The following is a 12,492-nucleotide window of genomic DNA, read 5'->3' on the forward strand; positions in this document are numbered from 1 at the left end:
AGGGGGGCCCTGCTCAAGGGCTCCGGGTACATTCCATTGCGGGTGCGGTCACCACTCTCCGCTGCGCAGCCCGTCCCTAAACTCACTCTGTCTCCCAGGGCCCCGGTGACGTCGGTGGTGTGAGGGGCGTCCCGGCAGGCGTCTCCGCGCCGGTCACACAGCGTTTCCCAGGCGAGCTGGTCCACAGCCGGAGCTCCGCTTTCACAGCCGGCGGAACAGGGGGCAGGAGCAGTCCGGAGCCGGCGGCGTCTCCCGGTCGCGATCTGACCTGGGGTTACGGAGCTGGGACGGGCGCCATCTTGTGCACCGCTCCTCTCTCTCCACAGATCTCCGTGACTCCGGTACCGGCTGTTTCTGGGGTCCGCCGGCACCAGCTTCGGGCCGTGTGTGCCGGTCTCGCTGGCGCCCTCTGATTCAGGGAGGCTGGGGCGCCCGGGACCCACCGTGTGCAGGATTAATTCAGGCTCTGTCTCGGAGGCGAGCGTTTAGGCGACCGCCGCCATCAGCGCTCAAGCCACGCCCCAGGGCCTAAACATAGAGATGGTGGCAACTTTAAAGAACAACTAGGCTGAAATGATGAATTGTGGCTCTTTCTATTTGGTGATGGAGCATTTTCACATGAGGTATAGCAAAGGTGTCTGCCACCTGACCTGTGGGTGGACTGAGGGGTAGCTCAACTATGTGAAGCCTGAAAATATAATCTATGTCTAACAAGAGGCATATCTCTTTCACCTAAAGCTAACACCTCTATGATCAGGTTCTCAGAGTGCATTATAAGATAGATGTAGAATGTGTGTTAGTGTATGCGTTGTGTGTTTTTTCACTGAAATAGTGTCTATGAAGACACAGTACACCCTCTTTCCCCTGTGTCCTGTCTTCCACCTATTGTAGTTTGGCAGCAAAATGCTTATGAAACCTTATTCTGCTGTCAAATAAAGCCATGCTCTGTCAAAATTAGCACAAATCTGATGGTGTGTATCATGGGTTATCATTGCAAAAGCATTGACAATATAAACAATTATTTGTGTACTACTTGCCCTATTATTACAATGACAAACTGGTAACCATGTTTTCTGCCTGGTGTCTCTCTTGTGCTCTATTTAAGGTGGTCCTTTTCTCTACCAAGGTCAATGTAATTGCTGTAAATAGTGTAGACATTTAAGAACAAGCATTGAATTGACTATGATCATTCCTCTCAAAGAATGTTTTTAGAAATGTTAAACAAATATTACATTTTATACTGCACATTGTCCCTGCAGGATTTAAAGATATTTTAGTGGATTTCTTAATTTGTACTGTGGGATTCAAAACAGTACTAAAGGTATAATTGTTGCTATCATATCAAATGTTATAAAAATATTAAGAGGCACTCTTCCTTTGGAGACATTGCCCATCAGTGCTCTAGAGATTGAAGGAATCCTTGTATTCTTTGCATGGTAGAACACCATTCATAGCAAAGTTATTTCAAGGCAACTAACTTTTTGCCACTTCTTTAGGCCTGATGGATCACCTCATATGAGATTTGCTCAATATGGGGTGCTAACAAGAAAGATTGTATTTTGATAACAAAGATACCTGGCAGAGTAATTAACAGGTTTTAATCTTGCCAACTGATCGGCACTCACTTATTCAATCTCATGAGGAATGGAAGATGTATTAGAACATTGGAATGTTAAGTGCTTCGTGGAAGACAATGGAGTGCTCTGGGCTTCTACTGGCTGGTTGCAGCCCAAGGAGCAACATTCCAATGTTATTTCATTTAACAGCTGTTGCTGTAAACAAAGGCCTCTCGGAGCCCGAGGGGATTTAAACCCACTCAGACTCTGACAGGCCTTTGTGTTTACAAATTAGAACATTCTGCCCTATAGGGGTAGAATGCTCTAATTTTCTAAGAGTCCTCCGTAACAGGCTCTACTGCCCATTAAAGGCCCGCTCCCTTGTTAAAGGCCCAAGCTAAGTCAGGCTCTAAGGCTATATTAGGAATCAAACCAGAGACTTGTCAGTCAATTATTCCAAAATCAGGTGTCATAACCCACTAAGATCAATATTCTGAGATGTGTACTTGTGTGTGGCCTCCAACAAGCCTATGCTGCAATGTCTCGGTAAGCAGACGGAAAATGTCCCTTTGGTCAATAGTCAGTAGGGTCTTTTCAAAGATAGAATTTAAAATATTTTATGAGCTCATTGCCAATTCAGATAAGGAATTGTCTGGAGAATTGGCAAAAAGGGTCATCGCTTTGAAATAACTTTACAAAAACTGGTTCCAAAGTGCTTTGTATTGAAATGTGTAGAAGCTGCTTTTTAGCTGTCAAATCACTAATTCTTGTTTTAAAGGATCTGTAAGAAGCCTATGAGCATTATCAAATCCACTGAAAAATGTTTGCTGTAATAGTATCGGGTTTGACCAATGTTTAAAATGCACAAAGTATCTCTCTATTTTCTTGTATTGGCACTGAATCTCATTTCTTGAGGTGTTAGCCCTGACTTGATTGGCCGATCCGTTAGAGCCCCACCCCCAAAGGTTTGGGTCTAATTGCACACTGACTCTGACATGAAAACGAATATTGTCCAACTGATTTCCGACTCAGACCCCCAAATTATACAAAAACCTGATCACAGTATGGTTTGAATTTCCCTTTAATACCTGATTAAGTTCTCCATTCGGAAGAACAGGCCACATGTAGGTGTGTTTATTCCACAAAGGGTTCTCCACTTTGGAATGCTTCCATTGTCCTGGCTTTGCTGTGCATTCATGCTTAATAGCCCATCTGGAAAAATATATGATAGGGAGAAGTCATTTTTCTTAACGTCAGCATTGGATCACTCCACACCAAAGTTCTCAGACAGACTTTGCATGTCCTGTGGAAGAATGTCATTCTATTGCTTCCATTGTTCGCAAACGTTTGTCTGTTTGTGTTATGAAGAATAATACTGTCTCAAAAGTTTCAAGGAAAATTGAACCAAGTGAAATCTGCCTCTTTTTTAAGTTCGCCTAATAACTGTACTTGTGGTTCATAAAACATCTACATCCACTCCACAAGCAAACTAGAAAAAAAATCAGGAGGAATTGTTTTTGAAAATAGGAAAGAGCCTGCTTTCAGGCTGTCCGTTGACACCTTAACTGCAAAATGATACCTGAGATAGTGTGTCCTGCGATAGTGTGTACCGCAAATTCGAATTCATGATTGGTTACCAGAAGTCAATTAGAGAAGCCCTGATACATCGACATTTTCCATCACCAACAGTAGGGCCTTGTGTTTATTCTTTTCTAATCGTCTGATGAAACCTAATCCTATATAAGAATATGCAATGCCTTCTAGTTGTGCAGGACGGTCATTTCTCAGCGGTGCGTGAAATTACCCTCTACAGTTCAATTTTTTTTATTTATTTGCCACAGACACAGTTTATTGATCCTAACAATTATATCTACGTGCTAAAACTGTGCATTATCTTATACACAAAACATTATCTTATGAACCACATAACAAGATAAATATCATATCATTTAATTATTGATAACAGCCCACCTAAATTTCATTTACTATTTTTCCCCAAATATTCGTTAAAAAAGGAAAATAATTTTGCATATCAGCCTGCATTTACTCAAAGGCATTAGTGTAACACAAAACAGAGAACATGAACCCAATATATATGTATGCTTTTTCTGGTCTATAAAGACCAACAAATTGCAAAAAATACATCAACATTCATAAATGAAAACTTGTTACTCATCTCTTCATAGTCCTTGCACAGAGATCTTTGAATCTACACCTAGGATTTGCATAACCACATCCCAAGTACTTAGAGGAAGTAATATCTGTTTGTGAAAAGATTTGGAGGGCCCAAACAAGTTTGAATATGAACGCCCTGCAAGGACGCTGCAAAAAATCCTGAAGACCAGACGAATAATGTGAGAAATATTAACTGAAAAAATTACATTTGCCTTTTCTCCCCTCTGTGACATTTAGCAAAGAATCCTATTTGCATACGTCTGGCACCACACAAAAAAATGAAACACAGTCTGAAATTCTAGACTAACTACTTTAGATGGTGCTAGACTCATTTGCAAATTCAATTTGCTCTCCAGTGGCTCAAATGAACAACAATGGCAAATGAGATTGCAAGAGACTGCCTCCATGATTCTAAATCCATGCGTTTTTTTCCATATTGAAAGGATGGCTGCCTTAAGTATGGGTCACCCCCTATTTAAGCTCCCCAGCATGTGTCCCATAACATGTACAGGGCCTTAAAACAGAGACATCACAAAACAAACATTCTCTTAGATGTGCATTCACAAACCATATTTCTGCTCATTGCCCAAACACCTAGGGTCTCATTTACAAGCCCATTGTGCTACCGGTTGATCACTTTTTTTTGATGCACTGGCAACGTAATGGCCTTGCCCATATTTACAATGCCACGTAAAGTCACCATTCGGGAATTCTTGGATTGGGATGTAGAGGACAAGATAGGATGCTAAGCACAGGGTTTATTCTTTTGGGATGTATATTTTTAGGTCAGACCAGGCATCAGCAATGACTGTGACAATTCAATATATTTTAAAGTGCGCAAATATCTCACCTATCACAAGTGAACGCCGTTTCTCTGAATACTCAAGCTTTTTTGTTATACAAATACATCTGGGGGGTACTGCATAAATGCATGAATGAATTGGTCATTAATAGGGTCACTGTATTTCCACACAGTAGGAAAATAGGAACATTTTTACAGCCATCCAGGTTTGAAGAATCTTCCTAAACTAAAGATTGCTAGTCAGATTATTAAGGATCTAGGGTGCCTCCAAACAACACTACATATCTCTAGGAAGCAGCAGAGCAGATGCAGAATGAAGGGCTCAAGAGGATGATGTAATGGAAAGTGGTGGCATAATAAAGCTGGGCCCTGGACATTCAAAGATATGTGCCATATAACCAGGCCCCTGAAAAGTATCTGCCTATGAAGGAAGAGCTAAGAGAAATTATTGAGTTGATGAGAAATAGTATCATGATGTTTAGGTGCTAATGCCTACTCCACACTCTGTTGGCAAAGTCAAAGCTTTAATTTAAAGCTCCACAAATAATTCATCTTTCCATTCACTTGGGTTAGACCTGTCAGCTTTAGGGTGGTCTTCCCCCGAACCTTTTGCCTTCCTCCTTCATGCTCTGCGCACTTTGCCACAGCGGACCAGTGTTAAAGTGCATGTGCTCACTCCTTAAAACATAGTACCAATGGCTTATCTCCAATTGACATACTTAATGTACTCATAAGTCTCGAGTAAGGTGGTACTACATGTACCCAGGGCCTGTAAATTAAATGCTACAAGTGGACCTGCAGCACTTATTGTGCCACCTACTTACGTAGCTCTTTAAACATGTCTCAGGCCTGCAATTGAGCCTGTGTGTGCTTTTATAAACTGCCATTTTGACCCGACAAGATAAACCTTTTTGCCAGCACCTGGACTCTGCCACTTGTGAGTCTACTCTGCCAAATGGTGCCAGCCCTGTCCTGACACCTTGGAAGTGGGCTGAAGGTGCTCTACCAGCCTCTGTGGATCCAGCAGAACCAATGAATCTCCTCTGCTGTGTAGCACAACCACGCTCAGAACTGATGCATCACAACTGCTGCGCGGTTTGGCTCCATCACAAAGACATGAATTTCATTGTAGCTTGCGCCTCGTCGGAATCGCCGCTGCTCAATGTATCCTCAGCACAGACCCCTAGCAGTGCTTGCCTATGGCAACTCCAATGATGACATCAGACTCCAAGAGCAGCAGGCTGATACTCAGAGCTGTAAAGCATCTGCCAGCAGAGAGCAGAATGGCTTTTTGTGCTGAACGCTCTGCTGACAAATGTGGTTTTCTGGAGGTCATAAGTCTGAATTCTGCCAAATATCAGCCATCCCTTCTTGCAAGATGGGTAAACTGAATACCAAATGTTGTACTCTCCTATTTACTGCACTTGGTATTTAGTACTCCATAAAAAAATATTTTGTTACTCTTTCCCCCGAACAAACAGGATCTAAAATTGTTCAGGTCGCAGATACATAACCAAGGGTGGGCGGGAAAATGAATTGCCTCCTCGAGAGATTTCCTATCACAAAATATTCCCACTTCCATATCAATATCTTTCACTTGGAAATAAGATATTGGGAAAATGCTGTTTGTAGGCAAAATTCAAGCTGGTACCTGTGGTCAACAGCAAGCGAAAGGGGAAAGGGGCTTCTGTCTGCAGGAACTTATCTACCTGTTTAACAGGAATGTAAAGCAAACTCGTAAGGGGCGATTCAGAGTTCAGGGGATGAGATTGTTTAGGGTGAGACGACCTTGACTAGATTGGCCTGCCAAGGACTGTTATGTGAGTAAAACCACGGAGTTTGGTCCTGGGACAGGGGGCAGCTGGACCCAAATTACAGTGAATAGAACAAAAATGCTAGCCCTCCTACTTATTTAATCTCGCCTTGAGTTTATGAGACAACAAACAAAAAATCAACAAACAGTTATCAACAAACTTCTCGTATGAGAAATATATAGCAATTCCGTGTTCACAAATAGTTAATCTTTGTGAAGTAAAAAAAACGCTACTAGACCCAAAAGGTGGAAAAGAAATAATGCGACAGAAATCAGAAATTAATTCACAGTTAGTTCCACCAGTAAAAACTGAACCCGTCAAGGGCAAATATTTTGAACTGTCTGTCTGTCGTATGCCTTGCCTTGGCAAGGCATACGACAGACAGACAGTCTCGGGGTCTAGTAGCGGTTTTTTTACTTCACAAAGATTAACTATTTGTGAACACGGAATTTCTCATACGAGAAGTTTGTTGATAACTGTTTGGATTCAATGTGCTATTTGTATAGTTGTTGTAAATATGTATAAATGTTTTGTATTTGTATATAGGTGTATATAAAGTGTTCTTCTTGCCTATGAAAAAGATAAATCTTACTAAAAATAATGAACAAAAGGGTTAAATAAAATTACCCATACAAACAAAGAAACGTTGATTTTTTGTTTGTTGTCTCATAAACTCAAGGCGAGATTAAATAAGTAGGAGGGCTAGCATTTTTGTTCTATTCAAGGACTGTTATGTGAGGCACTCTGCTGAAAAGGAATCTGTGCAATGGTGGCCATGTGCAGGGAGAACACTCCCTGCTTGCCAGAGCCCTTAGGCTTTTGTTTTCCAGCAACAAAACCCGGATTTCTGGTTTGTATCTAGACAAAGTATAATTTGCTTAACAAGCTAAATGTACAGCTGTAACAGCACTAGCAGATGTACTGAGGGTTTTTAAGAGCTCTACCAAGCAGACGGACACCTCCAAACAGAGCGGGCGGCCTGACAGGCTCCAAGTGACGCTGCCCTGGTCATAGGATGTTTCACAACAGCAAGTTTTCATTTTTATGTATGTAAAGGCTGTAATACAGTTAAATCGTTTAATGGATTTAGCACAAACAGCCAGTATGTATGTGTATGGGTTCTTCAATGACAATGAGTATGGTCTGCAGTTTTAAACATAGGTTTTGGCATCTACTAATTTTCTCCTCTTTGTTATGTTAAAAGCTGGGAAAATACATTCACGTCAGAATTTGAAACCGTGGTCTGCACATTTTTCACATACATCTGCAGCAGGCGCCTAACCCCCAAAAGGCCAGGAATGTTCCACAACCATTTAAAACACAACTCCTATAGATTTACCTTCAGTTACTCCAAACATCTTTTTAAAATGTCCTCAATAAAGTAATCTTCTTAACTTTAAAAGACATTGGGATTGATAAGTACGTTTATACCATTAGCAATCAATCAATCAATCAATCAATCAAAGACATTTATAGAGCGCACTACTTACCCGTAGGGTCTCAAGGCACTGGGGGGAGGGGGGTGCCGTTACTGCTCGAACAGCCAGGTCTTCAGCTTCTTCCTGAAGGAGAGGTGGTCTTGGGTCAGGCGCAGGTTGGTCGGGAGGGAGTTCCAGGTCTTGGCGGCCAGGTAGGAGAAGGACCTTCCTCCTGTTGTCGCTCTTCGGATGCGGGGGACGGCGGCGAGGGCGTGGTTGGCTGATCGGAGGTGGCGTTTGGGAGCGTAGAAGTTGATTCGGTTGTTGAGGTAGCTCGGGCCTTGGTCGTGTAGGGCTTTGTGTGCGTGGGTGAGGAGGCGGAAGGTGATTCTTTTGTTGACGGGGAGCCAATGCAGGTCTCTCAGATGTCCGGAGATGTGGCTGGTTCGTGGGATGTCGAGGATGAGTCTGGCTGAGGCGTTCTGGATCCGCTGGAGTCTCTTCTGGAGCTTGGCGGTGGTACCGGCGTAGAGGGCGTTGCCGTAGTCCAGTCGACTGGTGACGAGGGCCTGGGTGACGGTCTTCCTGGTCTCGGTGGGGATCCACCAGAAGATCTTCCGTAGCATGCGTAGGATGTTGAAGCACGCCGAGGAGACGGCGTTGACTTGCCTGATCATGGAGAGGGAGGAGTCCAGGATGAAGCCCAGGTTGCGTGCGTGGTCTGTCGGTTTGGGTGCGTCGCCCAGGGCGGGAGGCCACCAGGAGTCGTCCCAGGCGGAGGGCGAAGAGCCCAGGATGAGGACCTCCGTCTTGTCTGAGTTCAGTTTCAGGCGGCTGGTCGTCATCCACTCGGCTACATCTTTCATCCCTTTGTGCAGATTGGCTCTGGCGGCGGCGGGGTCGTTGGTCAGGGAGAGGATCAGCTGGGTGTCGTCGGCGTAGGAGATTATGTTGAGGTTGTGTTGGCGTGCGATGGCCGCGAGGGGGCTCATGTAGACGTTGAAGAGGGTGGGGCTCAGCGAGGATCCTTGAGGGACGCCGCAGATGACTTCGGTGGCCTCTGACTTGTACGGTGGTAGGCGGACTCTCTGTGTTCTTCCGTCGAGGAAGGAGATGATCCATTCCAGTGCCTTCTCCTGGATTCCGACGTTGCTGAGGCGCTGTACTAGGGTGCGGTGGCAGACAGTGTCGAATGCCGCGGAGAGGTCTAGGAGGATGAGGGCCGCTGTGTCTCCGTTGTCCATCAGGGCTCGGATGTCGTCGGTGGCAGCGATGAGGGCGGTCTCGGTGCTGTGGTTGGCTCGGAAGCCAGACTGTGAGGGGTCGAGGGATCCATTCGTCTCAAGGAAGGCGGCCAGCTGCTTGTTGACGGTCTTCTCGATGACTTTGGCTGGAAACGGGAGGAGCGAGATGGGGCGGTAATTCTTGAGTTTGGTGGGGTCCGCTGTGGGTTTCTTGAGTAGAGCGCTGAGTTCGGCGTGCTTCCAGCTCTCAGGGAAGGTGGCGGTGTCGAAGGAGGTGTTGATAATGTCCCGCAGGTGGGGTGCGATGACAACGTCGGCCTTGTTGAAGACGTGGTGAGGGCAGGGGTCGGTCAGAGACACCTATTTGAAACTCCGGTAAAGCTCCAACAAATATTTGTAGCAGGTGCACACACCACTAAGCTCACTCACTCACTCGTTAGCCAATTGATAGATTCCAAAGAGACACGCAAAAGACCTGCTCAGTAGTTCACACAGAAGCAAGTAAACAATTCATCATACATCATGGTAAAAAAAATAGCCTTTTTGTGAATGTTTGTTTGTTGTTTTGATATGTTTATAAATATTTGCACCAAACTATTGGTCAACGCAAGCAGGTCTGCCGGCAGCCCTCCTGACCCCTGTCTGCCACAAACTTTCAAAACAATTCTTTTAACAACCTCCGCTGCCATTCCAGTAAGAAGAATCATCAACGATTCCTTAACTACTGGAATATTTCCAGAAGAACTTAAAAAGTCATACATGCACCCTTTACTGAAGAAAACAAACTTGGACCCGCTGAAACCTGACAACTACAGACCCATTACAAATGGACCTTTCCTGGGCAAACTGATAGAAAGAGCAGCGTTCACCCAGATGTCACAATTCATTGAAGAGAATTACATACTTTCAGATTTCCAAACAGGATTCCGTCCGGGAAGAGGCACTGAATCTGCCCTCCTTGCTATCTGGGATGACCTAAAGAATACAGTTGACCGCAACGGGGTTGCTGCACTACTCCTCTTGGACCTCTCAGCTGCCTTTGACATGGTTGACCATGACACTCTGAAACAAAGACTTTATGAAGCCAGCATAGAGGGAACTGCTCTAGACTGGATCGGGTCCTACCTTCGAAACAGAACTAATGTCATCCATACCCCCCCTTTCTTGTCCAAACCGTACTCCACAAAATCAGGGGTCCCTCAAGGTCCTATTATCTGGCCCATGCTTTTCAACATCTATATGAAGTCTTTACCAGTACTGATCAATAAATTTCACCTCACGTGGTACAACTATGCAGATGACACGCAAATACTCCTTCAACTTGCATGCCCCAAAGACATTGGAAAACCACCAATTTTCAGCTGTCTCAGACCCGTGGATCAGTGGATGACTTGGAGCCTTATCAAATTGAATGCTTCAAAAACTGAAATACTCACGTGTGGCAATTGGAAAAATTACAACCCGCTTGCCGCATGGCCTGCTGAACTGGGATCACTGCCTAAAGGATCGAAGGAAGTAAGAAATCTCGGAATGACCATGGACTCCAATCTGTTGATGAATGCCCAAGTGGATAAGCTAGCAAGATCAAGCTTCGCTACTATAAAAACGGTGCAACTAATTTTCCCTCATTTGGGATTTCCACACAAGGTCCAAGATACCATCTCCCTTGTTCTATCCAAACTCGATTACGCCAATAGCCTCTACCACGGATCACCTTCAACGACCATGAAAAGACTACAACGGATTCAGAACTCGGTTGCCAGACTACTCTTGCATATCAAACCACAAGACCACATCTCCCCTGCCTTGAAAGCCCTGCATTGGTTACCGGTTGCCAGAAGATCCACGTTCAAGTTGCTTTGTATCACCCACAAAGCAATACATGGAATAAGACCACTCTTCATCAGGAATAAAATCACCAAACACATTCAACAAAGGAACCTCCGCTCTAAGGAGCATCTTGCCTCAAAATCCCACCATACAAGAAAAAAACCGTTGGTGGCACATCGTTCTCTGTTCAATCAGCCAAACTATGGAACTCTTTACCCCCCAACATAAGATCCACTGACAACCACCTTATCTTCAGAAAACAACTCAAGATTTGGCTCTTCCCCACATAAGCACCATGCGGAAACAGAAATTTACAGCATATCCCTCTGTATATAAGCATTTGTTTTCACTATAGATATGTACCTATCTTTGTGTATTACTTTATAAAAAATGTAAAATAATTATGTTGTTAAGAGAAAAAAAAATAATAATAATAATATTAATCAATAAATAAAAATCATCTTTGGTCTACATGTACATACTTCCATTGTGCATCTATGATTCTATGTAAACTGCTGTGATAACATGTAACGGAACTGGTGCTATGTAAAGCGCTCTGATAACCTAATCGGTTCAAGTTCGCGCTATAGAAAACTCTAAAAATAAAATAAATAAAATATGTACCTACCATGTACTTCGATCTGTGTGTCTGTTACTTTTCTCCTGAAAAAGCATATCCAATGCACTACCCTATTTCTCATCCTGTGCCTCTATCAATATATTTAATCTAAATATACTTCCTTCCTTTATGTATCTATATACTTTCAATGTACTTATGGACCTATATATTTATCACTTTCTACTAATTTAGCATTTCCAATGCACGAGCCTATTTCTCAGCCTATACTTCGCTCAATATATCTTCTAGCCCATCCTTCTGACTCATCTCAAATTCTTTCTACTACTCCTTCCAATGCACTACCCTATCTCTCATCCTATATATCTATCAATATATCCACTACATCCACTCTCTTATTTATCCCAAACCCCATACCACTACTCTAGACTCTCTCCTGCTCTACCCCTCCTTGCATCATCTGACACCTCTTTTTACTACACCGATCCCCTAAAACAAACCTTTCTAAACTCTCCCCTCTGACTCCTCCCCTCCAAAACTCCTTTTTACTCATCCAAAAGCCTCTCCCTACTGCAAAGACCTAGAAAAAAAAATCCTTCACTCTTTTATCCGTTCACTATCCTTTTCAATCAAAATTAACAGACTAACTTGTTCACTTCTCAAATTCCATATTCAACTATACTAATATACTGGTCAAATAACTGAATAACATATCTACTACTCAAATTACTTCATATTTATACTATACTAATTTTCAACACTAATCCTTTATGGGTTCCGGAGTGGCGTGCTACTCGCCAGAAAAGCGCTTCAACACCTATCAGAAGTAACAAGTGCTATATGAATGCAAATCTTTCTTCCCCTTTTATCCCTCCGCTATCCTTCTCACTCCAAGTAACAGACTAATATCCACCACTGAAATTACCTCATATTTCACCATATTAATTCACCACTGATCCTTTATAGGCTTCCTGAATAGCGTGCGTCAACAAGCAATAAATAAATACAAACCTTTGTCCTCCTCTATCTTTCTGCTATCATTCTAAATCCAAATACCTGACTAACCTATCCACCAC

The 12,492-nt window shown here is 43.4% G+C and overlaps 1 protein-coding gene across 1 annotated transcript in view; it reads right to left on the reverse strand.

Moving 5' to 3' along the window:
* Nucleotides 1–12,492, reverse strand: part of DCDC1 (doublecortin domain containing 1) — a 1,639,395-nt gene that overhangs the window by 399,942 nt on the left and 1,226,961 nt on the right. The window contains exon 20 of the mRNA XM_086955816.1: nucleotides 2,645–2,768. Coding sequence (XP_086811942.1) covers nucleotides 2,645–2,768 — 124 coding nt within the window. The remainder of the gene's footprint in view (nucleotides 1–2,644; nucleotides 2,769–12,492) is intronic.

Source organism: Lissotriton vulgaris, chromosome 2_1 (assembly GCF_964263255.1).
Source record: "Lissotriton vulgaris chromosome 2_1, aLisVul1.2, whole genome shotgun sequence".
Taxonomy (NCBI): domain Eukaryota; kingdom Metazoa; phylum Chordata; class Amphibia; order Caudata; family Salamandridae; genus Lissotriton; species Lissotriton vulgaris.